Genomic DNA, 17781 nt, shown 5'->3' on the forward strand with positions numbered 1-17781 from the left:
ATACACCATCATGCTCATGATCCCACTGTTCTGCGTGGCAACTCTCCAACTACTGGAAGGCATCTGTCCTGCCTCCTTCCATCATTCCTCCACAGCCTCTGTAACTGTGCCTCTTGGGGTGTGGTTTCAGGGCTTTTACCACCTAGAATTCATCTCAGCTTTTTATCATGGCTTCCTTTGTTCCTAGTTTCTTATGTTAGCTGAGCCAGGATGGGGCCAAGCAGAGATTGGAAGGCCTTCCCTTGTGAGCATAGTGCCAACCGTACCCCCACTTCAGCCAACTAGCCCCCACCATCACACCAGGGGAAGGCACCCACCTGCTTAGCCAGCCCATGGGAGAATCCTCAGGGAGCTTGGCTCCCTCCCACTGCCTTTCCCAGTGCCGGCCCAGGAAGTGCTGGCTGGATTTGGGACAAGCTGGGTAGTGCTGGTATGGCTCTTCTGCATTACTAGCTTCTCTCAGTCAGCTTGGCTGCTATAACAAGAGCACCACAGACTGGGGGGCTTAAACAATAATATTTATTTCTCACAGCCAGGGGGGCTGACAAATCCAAGATCAGGGCACTGACAGATTCCGTGACAATGAGAGCCCGCTTTCCGTATCAATGACAAGCTTCTCCCTGTGTCGTCCCTGCAATGGAAGAGGTGAGAGAGCTCTGGGGTCTCTTTTTAAGGGTACTAATCTTTTGATAAGGGGTCTGCCCTCATGACCTAATCACCCAAAGGCCCCACCTCCTAATACTATCACACTGAAGGTTAGGATCTCAGTGTACAAGTTCTTCGGGACACTTACACAGTCCACAGTTTCCCTACCTGCCAAGAACAGTCTGAATGTAACTTCTTCCCCTCGTCTTCCTACTTCCTTACTAACCTTGAGAATCATCTCTCCCCATAAAACTCCCTGGGTGCAGGCATACAGCTGAGGCCCTGCTATTCCTCACCCCTGCCCATGTCTTCAAGAACAGGATGCCCTCCGGGGATGACTGTGCCAACTGTGAAGGCCAGGTTCGAGTTCACAGCCCTCTTGACTTGATACAATTCCCCAAACACCACTCTGGAGCTACTCTGGGACATTAACTTCCAAATGTCCCCACCCCAGAGCTCTCCGTGTCTCACACACTCCAGATGCACCTCAGACCCGGCCAACAGGTGCTATCTCCCTAGTGCTCTCCAGGCAGGGAGCTTGGGCTCACAGGGGCCTCGGCCAGCACAGCCTCACACCCTCCCACCACTGCATGAGCAAATAACACAACACCCAAGTCAAAGAAGCTTTAAAACATGTGTATTACACCACTTATAAGATGTCTTAAAGTCGGAGATTTCAGGTCAGTCCAGGAACTCAGTGGCATCATCACACACAGTCTCCATCTTTCTGCACCACCAGCCTCAGCTCCTTGGCATTCACCTGCACTCTTCTCCGTGGTTGCAAAGTGGCTGCCACAGCTTCAGATGTTACTGCTCCTTGTCAGCAACACCTTTCCCGAAGTTCCCAGCAGATGTCCCTCAACCCTCACTGGCAGGAACTGGGTCACATGCCCCAGCACCCACTCTGATGCCCAAGAGATGGGACCAAACAACCAATAGGGCCAGTCATCCCTGAATACCCTGATGCCTGACCCCTGAAATCTGGGGATTCCGTTACTAAGGAAGAGGGGCGGTGACTGTTGGGTAGGAGGGAGCAGTGTCTGCATGTCTCTGGCAGGCCCGCTGGCATCCCCTGCTCCAGGACAAGTGGCCTGGGTCAGAGGCCTGCAGACACTGCCACTGTCGCCCACATGACATCAACGTGTTAATGAAGAGCGGGGCACACTGTGGCCCCAAGAGCAAAAGACACACCACATGACAAAGCTATGTGCTTTTTTATATATATATATATATATATATATATATTTTATTGATTTTTTTTACAGAGAGGGAGAGAGATAGTTAGAAACATCAGTCAGCTGCCTCCTGCACACCCCTTACTGGGGATGTGCCTGCAACCAAGGTATATGCCCTTGACCAGAATCAAACCTGGGACCCTTCAGTCCACAGGCTGATGCTCTACCCACTGAGCCAAACCCGGTCTTGGCGCTATGTGCTTCTTATTTATCTGTTGAGACTTAAGTAGACTCCTATAGTCTACACAGTAATGACTTAGGGGTCTTTCCTGGAATGCACTAAGCCGGGCCCAAGCTAGGAAACTGGGGTTGTAGCACAAGCTTAGAAGACTCCGGGACCTGAGAACATCTATTTCTTTATAGCAGGTCTTTCAGACATTTGGCCATCCGAGAAGGTACTTTGGTAGAGTAGTACCCAGATATGTGGTTTAAATGTCAGAAATCTTCCATTTTTTTTCCTATTCTGTTTGGTTATAACTTGATATGGTGTACGCCAGTCACTCAGCAATGGTAAACAGTGTATGTAGAAGAATCTCATTTCTTACATCTTTTAAACTTGGTTTCGCGTGCACATGGGGAGCTAAGCATTTCAAGGAATCTGAGTGCCAGTCTGGCCGAGGGTCTCCTGGCACACCTAGTTACGATCCTGGGGTCATGATTTTGGAGAAAGACGTGTTCAGACGTGAATGAGCTCAAGTCATGGACCCGAGTGTGGCTGGACTCTGCAGGCCTGTTCACATGGCTCCTGTCAGGCAGCATCAGCCCGAAGCTTATTTCTACTTTTGCTTGTTTGTTTTTTAACTTTATATTTTACCAGATTAGTACTTATCCCTGATTTCAATCTGCAGATTTTTGAACCCTATATTTTCCCTTTTTACTTACTATTTTTAAATCTTTATTGTTGAGGTTATTACAGGTGCCCCCCTTTGTCCCCCTATTATCCCCCTCCACCTGGTTCCCACCCCAGGCCTTCACCACCCTCTGGTCTGTGTCCATAGGTAATACATATAGGCATATAAGATTTTTGGTTAATCTCTTCTCACCCTTCCCATCCTCCCCCTTCCCTCTGATATTAGTCAATCTGTTCCATGTTTCTATGCCTCTGAATCTATTTTATTCATCAGTTTGTTTTTGAACCCTATTTTTGACATCAAACATGGTAGCTGTCATTCATACACTCTAACATTTACTCACCTATTTCTTTGTCTCCCAGCTTCCAGAATATAAATTCCGTAAGATTAGAGGCCTTGCCTGTCCATTCACCATTGAATGGAAAAGCTGATTACACAGGAGACACTCAATAATATTTGCTGAATTAATTAATGAGTCCCTAGTTGCTTCTCGTTTAAATAATTATCAAATTGATCACATTTTTATCAGTTTAGTAAAGACACAAACCATCTCACTTTGTCAGATCTCTAAGACAGTTTGGTACTTAGGTTACAAGCTGTATGGCTGGGAGTTCAATTATTTTCTGTGATAAGCAGAGATTAGCTGAGCCACCATTTGATATTAATTTTTCAGATATATGAAGCCTGTCTACTCAAATTCAAAGATGTTCCTTAACTTGTCTTTATCTAAATCAGTCAAGCCTCTCCTCATAAATGAGAAATGTTAAATAAATGGCTGCTTTCATAAAATAAAGGAGTGACTAGCAGAAATAATCTGCACCTTCTGTGAATAAGCTTTTCATTAGCATCTAAATTAATAATAAATACTATGTACAGACCAAAGACTTTATGCCATGAGTCTTACAAATTGGTCCCCCTGTTCAGTACACCATTATACCAACTAGAGGCCCGATTCATGAAATTCATGCAAGGGCCTTGCCCCAGCCCCCACCCGCCATGGCCTCGGGCCTCTGCCGCCTCTGCTGTGGCCCCCGCCCGCTGTGGCTTTGTCCAGAAGGAAGGACATCCGGTCTAATTAGCATATTATGCTTTTATTATTATAGATGATAAGGATACTCAGGAAACCAAGACTGAGTGTAAGCCACTGTCCAAGGCCTCCTGCTGAGAGTCCAGCAAGGATCTGAACCCCGGTCCGGCTCCCTCCGAAGCTCATGACCACTTATTTTACTATTAAATCACTGCCAACCACTCCACTGCATCATGTATCTTCTCTGAACACCCTATTTCATCAACTCTGAGATCTATCAATGATAGCTGACTAGGTACAATGCTGCCCATCACAGCTATAAAACACCATCTGTTGGAAGAAACCTCTCAATTTCAGAAACATTAAAATATGTATACACATACATATACATCTTAGATTCAATAAAATACAGTCATCTACTAGCCTAGGAACAAAGTATTCCTAATAAATGTTATAAAATATAAATGCCTTTCTAAATCCCTTGTAAAATTAATTTTGTCATGATGTATAAAGAAGAAAAACAAATCTTGGGTATGAGTAAAGTTATAGGAAATTGCAAACATTTACTAATACATACCTCTTTAAAATTGTTTCCTCTCATCTGTGGCATTAAATCATATTCTTTATCATGTGAAGAGCTATCCATATCTTTCCCACCCATCAACATCTATCACTTACCCATATTTTCACACATCCAAGTGCATGAAAAGCTGTAAGCACATTTTTTTTAAATATACCATGAAAGGGAACTTTAAATATACCTGCTATTCTTAACTTGTTTGTTTTCTCCAAAAAATTAAGGGAAGTAATAATAATTTCTCATGCCAAACAAAAATATACTCTTCGCTAAACACACAGCTGTCTCTATAAAATCAAAGACCAACAACACTACAGAAAAAGACTCTCAATAAATTTTATATTCGAATGACCGACTGGAAATGCATCGATCTTCAGGGCCTCTTCTCTCTCTTTCTAAACGTATTCATGTCATAAACCCACACAGTGTCTATCCCCTCTCCGGTGACCTGGGCTGGGGTCCAATGTGGGAAAGGGAACCGGCAAGCGATGACTCTAGCATCCCTCTCAAGTTCAAGCTCAAGTTTCTTCTCCAACTGCAGCATCTGTGGAGAACAGCAGTCACTATTGATTCCCAAATCTCCTCTGTATTTGAGTCCCTGAAAATACCCATGCAAAACTTCTAATTGTAATAAAGATCACTTCAGGGCAGAAGTACATTATCAAACGATCCATCAGAAAAAAAAAAAGTCTTATTGACAACAGTTGTAAAGACATCTTCTAGTATCAATTATGAAATATGCCATTTTTAGCAGATAGGTATCACAGATTTCTCGTTTTCTAACTAAAATCACAATGTGGCAATAATTAAAATGAGAAGCAGATTTATTAAACTAAACATTTCAATCTACTCTGTCTCAACTATTTAATCTATTTTTCCACATTTTTAACAACTTACCATTGACATTGTCTTAGAATTATAATTGGCAATATTTTTTCTTTCTCAATAGCAAAAATGCATCTTAAAATCAATAGCATCTAGATTCAAGGAAATATAGAATTATAAGACTATAAAAAATACACATTCTACCAACTTGAAGTATAATAAAATATCTCATACCTTTTAAAAAATATATACTGATAATTGAATTCTTGATAATCAACATAACAAATAAACTGTAAAATTCTCTTATCATTTTATTGCCAATCTACCTGTGGAGAAAGCATTTTATTGTTTGCTAAAAATAATAACATTGTAATTATATCAGCAAATTAGCAATCACTTAAAGTTTATCTTTAGGTCCTAAAAACAGATTATCACCTTCACCTCTGGAGAATATTTTTTCACTCTCCTTTTAATTTATTTTGAAATAATTTCAAATTTACAGAAAAGTTGTAAGAACAATTTGTCATATTTGCTTTATCTGATTTGCCCTCTTCCCCTCTCCATAAACATGTCTCCTAAATGGAGAATAGGTTGCATACACATGCTCCTTTATTCCTTGACTAGAGGCCCAGTGCACAAAATTTGTGCACAGGTGCAGGCCCTAGCCTGGCCGGCCGTTGAAGCATAAGCATCTGGTATGGAAGGGCAGGTCCCAGCTGACCTCTGGGCCCAAGGTGGACCCTAGGCAGCACCTGGGTCCCCAGGCCCTCACATGCCCCCCTCTGCCTGAGTCACAGCGCCTGAGTCCCCATGCAGAAATGTGGTGAGTGTGGCCAGACGCCACAGGCTGGGGCACAGCATGGGCCTCTGGGCTGCCCAGCAGCGCCACACGGAAGCTGGGCGGGCAGCATACTCTCTCCCAGCTGGCCTCACAGTGTGGTCACTATTTTTCCTCTATAATGAGTATTTTGTGGGGAAATACCTTGAGCGGACGTACATATTCTATTATTCATCAAGCTGACCACACACTAGATGATGTACTATTCACTGATGATCCTGGCCTGAGCCAATTTTTGCTATAATGGTCGCAAAGTATGGATTTGCTAATTACATCATTTCTTCTAGATGAACTTCTACTTTCTACTGCAAGAAACAGCTTTCCCTTCTCTTTTTCTACCTAGCTAGCTATCACTGTAGGATGAACCAGATTATTTCATTCAATGCATGATAATCCACTACTGTCCCGTTTATTCTAGTGCTCAAATCATCCCAGTTTGGCTGTTCTTTCCTTTGGAGATGCCCCATCAAATATCTTGAGCACTTCCTTATATTCGGGCTCAACAAAAATGTTCTGGGCTTTTGTATCTTCCCTTCCTCAGCCCTGGGATCAGCCATTTCTCAAACATTCCTGGTTCCTCTGAGTGGGAAATGGTATTTAGAAATCAAGTTCTAAAGTAAGTAGAGACAAAAAAAAATTGACAGTACTTCTATGAAGGTTTTATACCTTTAAGAAGTAGCTTGGAAAAACTCCTCTACAAGATGTATGGCTACGTGAGCCAGAATTTAATTCTTCATTAGCATCAATACCAAGATAACAAAGAATAAGTTCCATTAAGGATGAAATATTTCTATTCTTTTAACAGCCAGGAAAAGATGAGTTTTTTTAAAAAAAAAAATAAAGTTTTGTTCCTTGAGGGAAAAATTAAATAAGCAAAGAATCTTTTTTCAAAATATCATGGGTTTCTTATGGTAATTCTGTTCATAAAAAGGATAATTGTAAATGTATTCACATTATCATTTTTCTTTTCTCTTTTATTTCCAAATGTCATATGCTAAGTCAAGATAAACCTAAAAATGAAAAGGAGCTATTTCAATCATAAGAAATTAGTAACTGACTAAATTACACATAAATATGCAACAAATCAGGGTCTTGATATCACACACAAAGAGAAGCAGTGATATGTCATGTATGTCTAATGAAATTCAAACTTATTCATACAATTATAGGCTTCAAAGTGACACGAACTCATCATATTCTAGTCTAATTACATCTTCAAAACTTTAAACATAAGTTGAAACCAGCGCAAAGGCCTATCAGACAAATTAGCGCGGCCACAGGCAGCTTGGAGCCCCTCCATCACCCCTCTTCCCTGAGGCACTGGCTTCACTTGCCTCCCAGGGGACAGCCCTGCCCTCACTTCCAACCTCCGACCCTTCCCACCCCTCCTCTCCAGTCCTTTGCTGAGGTCCCCTCACCTGTCAGAGGCCAGGGCTCAGGCCTTGGATGGCTCTGCTCCTTCACTGAGTGACCTCAGCCACTCCTCTGCTTCAACTCCCTCTGGGTGCTGATGCCTAAAAACCTGATCTCCAGCCCTCCCTCCTGGGCCCCAGACCCCTCTATCCACCACTACCAGGCTGAAATTCCCACACACATCTCACACATCACATGCCACCCGGAATTCCGGATCCTCCATGCCACTCCTCCTGCACCTTTCCCAGCTCACTAATGTCAACCCCAAACTTCCAAAAACCTGGGCGCTGACCTTGGCTGCTCTTTCTCACCCAGGGCAGCCTGTGATCCTTTTCAGCCCCAGTCCATTCTGATCCTTCACAGCTCTGCTCAAACCCACGATGGCTCCCACCCTTCAAGGGCCCAGGGTCCTTCCCATCCCAGCTCTATTTTTTCTGACCTCACCTCTCCCCAGCTCCCCTCACTCACCCTGCCTCTGCCACACCTGCCTCCCTGAAGCTCCTACAACCCAACAGGCACACACATCCCAGCTTCCCCAAAGTGGCTGCTCCTGTATGAAATGCTATTCCCTTCTTCCGGACAGACACAGAGCTCCCTCCCTCCCTCCACATGTCCTCTTTTCAGGAACATTGTCTCTGCCCCATCCCTCTCCTGCTTTAGCTTGCCCCCCAGCACCTATCCCCTTCTGTTGCTCGATATATTTTATATAAGCATCCCAATCTCTGCTCTCCCACTAGCATATTAGCACCTGTGGGCCCTGAATAAATACTGGTCAAATGAATGAATGAAGAATAATTCAGTCATGAATGATTTTTCTTCATCAGAACACGCTGATAATATTTTCATTCATCAATTCAAAACAGGATTCACAACTAAAATTAAATTAGTCATTCTTTGAAGTTATGAAATTGAATAGCCCACTGGGAGAAGTGTACTCAATGGGTATTTATGCCATATTTACTCATCCATTTAACAAATGCTTCTGGCTGGGTGATTACTCTCTGCTGGGTGCTGCCATGCTGGAGGACCGGCAGCGAAGACAGGCCAGCCTCCTTTTCAAGCCGGCAGTACAGTGCCCACTGCAAACGCTGCCAGAGCCATCACATGGGAAATGTGCAATGACTCACGTAAGGAGAGGGGAACAGGCACTGTACGAGTGAAAAATAGAGGGCGCTGGAGCTTGGGCCATGGGTGATCAGGGACCATTCTCAGTGGAAAAGACACTGGACCACAAGTGGTCATCAGGTGTTCTTCAACTAGGCCCAGAGCTGGGGGACTGGAATCAGAGGAAGGACACCCACACACACAGCGGAGCCCAGGGCCCGAGAGGAAAACGGGGGCTTGGCACAGGCAGCTGAGGGAAGCAGGGGCCACTCGAGGCCAGGCCTCAGGGCCACGTGGAGGGTTCAGGCCTTATCCTCACCACTTTTAAGCAGCAGGAAGCCACAGAAGGGTTTTAAACAAGGATACGCATGATCTGTTCCACATTTTCAAAAGATTCTCTTGGTGGATAAGCCAGTCTTAAATGTGGCAATTTACAGCCTCCTGCAGGATTTACCAGGTCCAATGGGATTCTTCGCTCCCATAATTCAGACGCACACCAGTGTTGAAATGTTAGAGCACCGCTAATTTCGGGCTACAACTGCGAAGTGCTGCTGGGAATAATCAGTCTGCTATCAGAAGCAGGCTGAGGATTTATAACACTGGGGTTTCTACTTCCGAAGTTCCCTAAGGGTCCTCCTGGCTCCCTCATGGCCTGTGTGTGCTTCAGCTGCCCCAGGAAACATTTCACGCCACACTGGCTGTGTCGAGCCACCGGGGCATGACCAGAATACTGACCAGTGCTCGGGGAAGGGAAATGCATTTTAATAGGAGAGTGAACGATAAGACCCAGGTAGAAAAAAGGACTTTTCAGGACTCACTTCACTGAGGGCAGACCTGGCCCCAGGCTGCCCAGCCAGCCCTCTCCCTCCCCGCTCACATCCTCCACGTAGTAAGCAAAGCTTGATAAAGGTGGAAAGCAGGGCCTCCACTCCTGAAATTGGGCCTCCAGGCCCACAGATGCCACCTGGGCCCTCTGCACCTGTGATTGATCCACCTTCATGAAAACCTGCTAGGTGGCCGAGTTTCTGCCATTCCAGGAGTGTGGGTGCTGCCTGCATTTCAGCTGCTCCCAATTTTCTTGGGAAGAGTGCAATACTACAAGTTCCTTACTAAGAACGTCTCTGAGTACAGAAGAAAGGACAGTAATTGCAGAAGCATTCATCAAAATAATAGGACTCTTATTTCCCCTGAGTGGACAGCTCCAAAAAACTGACTATACTTCAAATATGTCAGAGAAGCAAGCCCACAGGTTATGCCGTGACAGTGACTACCAAAGGCCACTGCTGCCCCCTACAGGGACACAGCGGCTATGGCTTCCTAAGTCCACATCTCAGGCCATCATCAGCCTCTCCACACTGCATGGAAGCCGAATAAATATCAATTTCTATTTTTGGAAAGCTTGTATTTCAAATTAAAGTTATTTGTCTCCAAATGCTAATTATTCTGAAGGACTGCCCAAACATCATAACTAGTAAATATCAAATTCCATAGCAATTCTATGGTCCTAAATAGTTTTGGTTTGCTGTTTTTAATGGCCAAGGATCATGCCCTTGTACCTCTTTTCCTTTCTATAACAAACCTGTAAACACCCAGGTTTCAGCTATATGTAGGCTTGCCGAAAATTTACAAACAAAATAGAATTCTGTTGCTTTCAAGAATATACAACAAGCCGATACCGGTTTGGCTCAGTGGATAGAGCGTCGGCCTGCAGACTGAAAGGTCCCAGGTTCGATTCTGGTCAAGGGCATGTACCTTGGTTTGCAGGCACATCCCCAGTAGGGGGTGTGCAAGAGGCAGCTGATTGATGATTCTCTTTCATAGGTGTTTCTAACTTTCTATCCCTCTCTCTTCCTCTCTGTAAAAAACAATCAATAAAATATTTAAAAAAAAAAAAAAGAATATACAATAAAACCCTTCTAAATTGACTTCAAAAAATAAAAGAAAATGGCAAACACACACACACAAAGAAAATGGCATTGCACTAAAGGTTCTAGTGGTGAGGATTAATTTCTTAAGCATTAAAACTTCTTGTACAACAATTAAGATGTAAATAAAAAAAATTAAAAAACACCAAAAGGAAAAAAATATCCAGTTCTTTTAACTGAAAACTATATCAGTTTTATAGTGTATTTCAGGAAACATCCAATTTCACCAAGACTATTATGGCTACAATTACAGACTTTGAAAAGTGAACTGGGATTTATTTACATGGTCTGTAAACCAACAATTACAACAAACGCATCCCATCCTGGTCATCTTTCCAAAGGCTAAATTTAGGGCCATTTTCAGTGCAATGCTGCGGTACTTTCACTTTTGAAAGTAGATAATCAAAGCTCAGAAGGAATCAGTCATCTGAGGTCAATTGAAACTAGTCAGCGCTCATCAGCCCTGAAAATTATCTGAGTGCAAAATCAGAGAGGTGATCAACTCAAAGGGAACATCCCATTAACTTTCCCGAGTGATTTCAGCTGGATGGAAGTGAGCGACCGTGAAAATCTCCAGCCACATTAGATGCTGCACGCCCATAAAGCAGTTTTCAGACTGGAATTTTTAGGGCTTAGATGGATAATTGAGATTTTATATGAAGCAAGAGTTTAAAAATAACACTGAATCTTTTACAATTAACCTTTTAGCCAATAAACTGGAACCCAGTGTCCCCTCAGACCATCTGGGAGGCAGTCACCGTGCATTTGGGTGAGCAGGCCATAGCGAGGTGGTCTGTCACAGCTGTCAGGGCCTTCATGGCCCAAAACCAAACATACAAGGGACAGGAGCGTGCATACTCACCATCTGGGGCACCCCAAAAATAACGACGTTTGAGTACTGTGAAAAAGTAACCTAACAGAGAGGAAACAATTCATAGATTAATTTTTAAAAGCCGAACACCCAGCTTAACTTTTGTTTCAAGGTGAGTAGCAACTTTACATTTCACCAAATAATAGGTTTTCACAGAGTGGCCCCCTTTTAGATTTCACAATGGAAAAACTACCACGTACACACTTTTGTGCATTTTAGTTCAATCCATCAGTTTTCCAAATGCTTCCCCATGAGTCATCTCATCCTCTCAGCAAATCCATGAAGGGCCTGCCCCAGGGGTCAGCTGTCATCCGTCAGAAAGGCCGGTGACTCACCAATGACCGGCTGGTGGCTGAGCCAGTTGGCCCTGGGCCCTCTGTGTCCCTGGTCCACACTTTCCTACTCTACTCTACACCAGAGTAGCTTTGCAAGAACTCAAGGCATCTCAGACCACTGGTTTTTTATGTTGAACCATCCTTAAAATTCTAGTCCCAATCCTCTTCTCTAAAATACTAAGTGAAAAAAAGCAATAAAGTGGTCTTTAGTTGGAAAGCTAGGGGGAAAAGTGCTTTGCCAGTCAAAACTCTTATTGCCCTATAAAAATCTTATTTACTCTACCGAGAGATCATTTATATGTATATGGTATAAAAATGCAAGCAAACACTCAAGTAAATTTTTATAGGCTACTGATGACACCATTACAAAGGAAAATTCTTATTCAAGAAAGAGAATTTTATGGAGCATTCCTAAAGCAAAATTACAGGGCAATTTTTTTAGAGTACAAATAAACTTGGAAGTATCTTGTACTTTATGAAGACCAGGATGATCCATAAGAGCATGGCTGGTAGATTCTTTCTTTTCTTTGGACTTCTCTCTACACATACACATACATACAGACACACACACACACACACACACACACACGAAAGTCCATCATTCTCCAAGAACAACATTAATAAGTGAATGCCTATGTTATAATTTATTAGATTTCCAAATGATATTTTAAGAATCTCATTCTGTAATGAATAGACATAAAGACTTTTTTTAATTGAGCAAGTTCTTGGAATACACATTATCTATCCTGTCATAAATCTTAAGCTTATACTCTAAAGTAGTCAATTTGCAAATCTACCCATTTAAAAGGGGTTCATATTTCTTTATGCTAAAATACACACCTGTACTTTCATTATTTTTTTAAACATTTTTTCAGTTGAAATACTAGTTATGAATTAGAAAGTTTCGGTTTGAGTTTCCTAGGACTGCTCTCTGCCTTACATACCTTCCACAAATCTGAAATATAAAATTTTGCCAAGTGCTGTACTCCTTCTCGCCATGCACGGTATCTGGAGTACCAAACTAGCCATGGGTTTAATTCATAGCCAACAGCTGTGAATCCTTCCTTTGCTGCTGCTATCACCTGCAGAAAGAGGCCAGTATTTATTCAAGAGAAAAAGAAAAACATCCCCCAAACACAGACAACAGGGAGGTGAAGATCTGAGGGAATTGGGTAGGGGCTGGGCAGAAGTGAGTAGAGATGGCAGTAATAAAAATTCATACATTATAAAAATAAATTTAAAAAAGAAAAATAACTTACCTGGGAAAATTATATGAATATTTTCTGTTTATGGTTTATAATCATAAAAAAGACAAATCAAAAGTCACCTCCTTTGTTCAAGACACTATTAAAAGACAGACCATTTTCTGAGAAACCATAAAGGTACTATTCCCATATGTAAAGCATTCAAATCTGGATTTTAAAATGTCCTCCTGATTAACATCTACTTCTCATTTCCTAAAAACACACGGCACTTTCTAACCTCTTCCTGATTATTCCAGGTCACCACGATGAAACTGCAGGGCCTCTGTGGTCAGGGGCTAATGAAAGCATCGTGGCCTGCTCGTCTCCACATTGAATGCTTCCAGAATACCAGCCTTGACCACTACCCCCTCACTTTTCAGCTCATCACTGAATAGAGGCCTAAATCCTTAGGTGCTGCCTTGTCCGTGGAGGAGCTGGATTTGGGACACCTGTTTGCCAATCCGTGGCCTTGAGTAAGTTAAACAGCTTCCCATGAGGATAGGGGGGAGTGGAGGGCAGGGATTGAGGTCAGTAAAAGGCTGATCTTTCCCTTTCAAAAAGTGGGGGTTATTTTAACTCTATGTTACCCCATAGGAATTATACACGTGTAAGGATAGGTAAGTGTAGAAGCAAACATTTATAGTGCAAAATGTGAAACTCCATGTTTCTTCTAGTTATGCCATCTCTATTGGCCCGTTTCTTAACAGGCACTTGCTTTCATAATTACCAATTACTGGTTCTTTTTTACTTGGCATATCTACAGAGAACTTTCTTCTTTAAAATAATAAATAAATAAACCTGAGAAAACGACATTCCAAATTCATGCTGAAGGGTTTGATAGTTCAGCCAAACAAACACAAAATGAAATGACCACTTTATTAAACTGTCAGGTTTAGCAAGTTTTGCCTAAACCTCATAAGAAATGGGAAAGAGAAATACTAACAATTCTGATGCCAAACCTTAAAACATCTTAACGTAACTCACAATCCGACCGTCGCCACTGCCAATGTCCACCAGAGGTCCTCTTCTGCTTTGCAACATTTTCACAACATTTTCGATCTGCTTTGTAGTTGCGGGTACAAAAGGCAAGCAAATTTTTCGGAGTGCCGGTGTTACAAATGGAGTGGCCACAGCATACACAGCCACCAGTGTCCCACCAACAAGCCCAGTAATTAAGAAGCCCCATCTGTTCTTCTTCAAACCATTGGCTTCAAGACTTGTAGGTAGAACATATCCTGGCTGACCTTCTTCGTTAAGTGTTTCCTGGGGTTCACCTAGATTGAGAGCAAGCAGTGATGACAGTCAGCTGCTATTATTATTCTCAATATCATCATGGGATGGGGGTGGAGGGGAGTCAGTAATTTTTAACAACTTTCTTGAGATGTAGTTTATATAGCATATAATTTAATGTGTACAATTCGAAGGTTTTCAGTGCATTCATAGAGATGTCACAATCAACTTTAGAACATTTTCAATACCACAAAAAACCCCTTCACCTTTAATCACCACACCTCTATTCTCCCTCTCACTTCCTAGCCCTAAGAAACCACAAACCTGCTTTCTGTCTCTACAGCTACTATTCTGGACTTTCATAGGAGTGAAATCATATAGTATGTGGTCTTTTGTGACAGGCCTCTTTCAGTTAGCATGCTTTTTTTAAAATATATTTTATTGATATTTTTACAGAAAGAAAGGGAGAGGGATAGAAAGCTAAAAACATCGACGAGAGAGAAACATTGATCAGCTGCCTCCCGCACACCCCCAACCGGGGATGTGCCCGCAACCAACACACATGCCCTTGACAGGAATCGAACCCGGGACCCCTCAGTCCGCAGGCCGACGCTCTATCCACTTAGCTAAACCGGTCTCGGCCACTTAGCATGCTTTTAAGATTTATCTAGGTTGTACCATGTATCTGCACTTTATTCCTTTTCAGAGACAACTAGAGGCCCAGTGGGGTCCCTTGGCCTTGCCTACACCCTCTCACAATCTGGGACCCTCAGGGAATGTCGGACTGACAGTTTCGGCCCAATCTCCTGCAGGCCAGGCCAAGGGACCCCACCAGTACATGAATCCGTGCACTGGCCCACTAGTATGTATATAAGATCTTTGGTTAATCTCTTCCTTCTGAGATTCATCAATCTATTCCATGTTCCCATGCCTATGCATTGAGCGTCAGCCCCCTGATGATCAGTGCATGTCATAGCTACCAGTCAAAAGGTCAGTCAAACGCTTGTTTAGGCATAAATATATACACACACATACTAGAGGCCCGTGCATGAAATTCATGCACGGGTGGGGTCCTTAGGCCTGGCTGGCAATCAGGGCCAATCAGGTTCCCTACCTCCCCACCTCCCCACCTCCTCCTTCCCTCACCCCCGGCATCTGCCACCACCCATCCCCAGGGCCTGGCCCCAATTTCTTGATCAGGACCTGCTGGCCAGGGAGGAGGAGGAGAGAAGAACCGAAAGGTTGGCCAACAGGTCCCAATCAGGTTATCAGAGCCTGCCAGCCTGGGGAAGGGGCCAATCACCACCACCACAGCAGGCAGGTGGCAGGCTGATCGGGGCCTGCTGGCCAGGGGGAAGGATGGGGGGAGGTATCCAGGAGGTTGGCTGCTGGCCCCAAGGAGGGAGCCAGCCCTCAGCTCCCCTGAGAAAGGGGCTGCATCTGCAGCCACCCACCCCCGGTTCCCTGTCCTAGCCTGGGGGTCCGGCCCTGATCAGGCAATTGGAGCCCTGCACGCTGGGGACAGCTCCTATTGTACATTGAGTGTCTGCCCTCTAGTGGTCAGTGCACATCATATTGACCAGTCATTCTGGTCATTCCATTGTAATGATCACTTACGCTTTTATATCCTATATAAATAAAAGGCTAATATGCAACTGAATAGCAGAATGACCGGTTGCTATGACACATGTCTAGTCATAAGTTTATTATGATATAAATGACAGAGACTTCTACACTCTGCCACTCCATTAGAGAAAATGCTATAGTGGCCACTAGCTGTTTTTGTTGAGCACTTGGAGGGAGTCAATCCTTGAAAGTAAAAAATTCGCCCAGCTGGCATGGCTCAGTGGTTGAACACTGACCTGGGGAGGTTATGGGAACATGCCCAGTTGCAGACTCAATCCCCAGTGTGGAGAGTGCAGGGGGCAGTCAATCAATGATTCTCTCTCTCTCCCCCTGCCTATCTAAAATCAATTAAAAAAAAATTAAATGGCAATCTACAGATGAGCAGAAGAGATAAACATTTTTTTTAAAAAGAAGAAGAAAGTGAAGATCTCAAAGAGGTGAACTTTGGTTGCCCCACACTTGCCTAGTTACTGATTTCTGATAATGGGTGAAAAAAATGTCCAGGGACCGATCTGGGTCACTTAAAGGTAGAGGTAATGACTTACACACATACACACACACACACACACACACACACAAAAGGTAGACAGGATTCTCATCCAAGTTCAAGCAAAGGGGAGAGGGCCAGAAAAAAAGAACAAGTCTGTTTGGAATTGTGACCTGCCACATGTGTTTAAACTGGAGTTTATATATTAATGTTTATATATTAATTTATATTCACATACCAGTCGAAAAACTACAGCATATACTTCATGTCCCTCTAACATATTTTTTGGTCCTTAGGAAGTCTTTCTTCTACTGGTTTAATGTCATTTGTATCCTTTGGTTAAATCTAATGATACTAGGAAAATCCTTTTCCCCTGATGTTTTAATAGGAAGCAGAAATTGCAGAATTCACCATTTTGAATAAGAAAACGTTGTTTTGACCAAGTTAAAGTGAACTGAGACCTAACTCCAAAATCTAAAATGCCCTTGGATCATCACTGTCTTGAGGATACGTGAGCCACGCATTAGGAGAGATTAAATGACCACAACCCCCCAGTGACAAAGCCAGTTCTCCACTTTCAGGCTGGGGTTAACCATGTACTAGTATAACTAACTCATTCGTTCCAGCATTTGAGTATCTGATGAAGACTAGGACTAATACAATAAGGGTAAGTCCGTGTTCTTTGGCAGTTGGGGTGCAGGGAGGGTGGAAACCCCGTAACGAATAATCCATAAAATATGGAGTCATGATCAGTGCTCTAAAGAAAAAGCAGTGTAGGGGGGTAGAGGATCGGGTACCTCTAGGGTTGAGAGAGCTTTCCGAGGCAGCAAGGCTGTGCCATTTTGCTTACTAGCAAGTTGTGTAACATAGAGCAAGTTACTGGGCCATTTCCACAAAACGGGCAAACACTTAGACAGAGCTTGCTAAGATCCAGGCACTGTCCTCCCTGAATCCGTGTAGCAGCTGCGTAAGGTAGGTGCTACAATGTTATTGCCATTGTTGCAGACAAGGAAACTGAGGCACAGAGATTAAAATCACTGCCCCCAAAAACACAGCAGGGGAAATGGCAGGGGTGCGATTCCCACCCGGACAGCGTGACCCCAGAACCGCTGTCACTTTAAGATCGTGCCAAGCACTACGTGACTTATTGGCCCTAAAAGCGCTGAGGACAGCTCCTGGCACCTAGATTCCAGCAAAGGCACCCGCAGCCCCCGACCCTAGACCCGGGGCTCCCGGGCAAGCCCCGAAGGAAGGAGGCGCGCGGGGGGCCTGATGATTGAAAACTGTGCACCCCGCCACAGCTGCTTCCACTCCCGCGGAGCTGGGTGGAGGAGACTCCGGCCCACCAACCGTGAGCCCCACGGCGTGCCTGCACTTAGGCCGGCACCCACAGAGCCCGCCATGCCTGGCCAGCCTCACCTCCTCCTCCTGCCATCGCGAGACTTCCGGCAGTGACACAGAAACCCGGAAGTGGGTTATACCATCTTGAAGTCGGGGGAGGAAAGAGGGAGGGGGAAAAATATGCTCTAAGTAAAATGAGCTCTTTGT

The 17781-nt window shown here is 43.8% G+C and overlaps 1 protein-coding gene across 1 annotated transcript; it reads right to left on the reverse strand.

Annotated features, from left to right (window-relative positions):
- Nucleotides 1-1935: 1935 nt before the first annotated feature.
- ATPSCKMT (ATP synthase c subunit lysine N-methyltransferase) lies at nt 1936-17779 on the reverse strand. Its single transcript, XM_084881940.1, has 5 exons — nt 17653-17779; nt 13875-14164; nt 12591-12728; nt 11303-11353; nt 1936-4879 (listed from the first exon to the last, which is right to left on the reverse strand). Exons 1-5 carry the CDS (start codon nt 17666-17668, stop codon nt 4709-4711), a joined length of 666 nt encoding a protein of 221 aa, XP_084738066.1. The 5' UTR covers nt 17669-17779; the 3' UTR covers nt 1936-4708.
- Between the last annotated feature and the right edge of the window lie 2 nt (nt 17780-17781).

This window comes from Pipistrellus hanaki (assembly GCF_964339955.1).
Source record: "Pipistrellus hanaki genome assembly, chromosome: 4".
Lineage (NCBI taxonomy): Eukaryota > Metazoa > Chordata > Mammalia > Chiroptera > Vespertilionidae > Pipistrellus > Pipistrellus hanaki.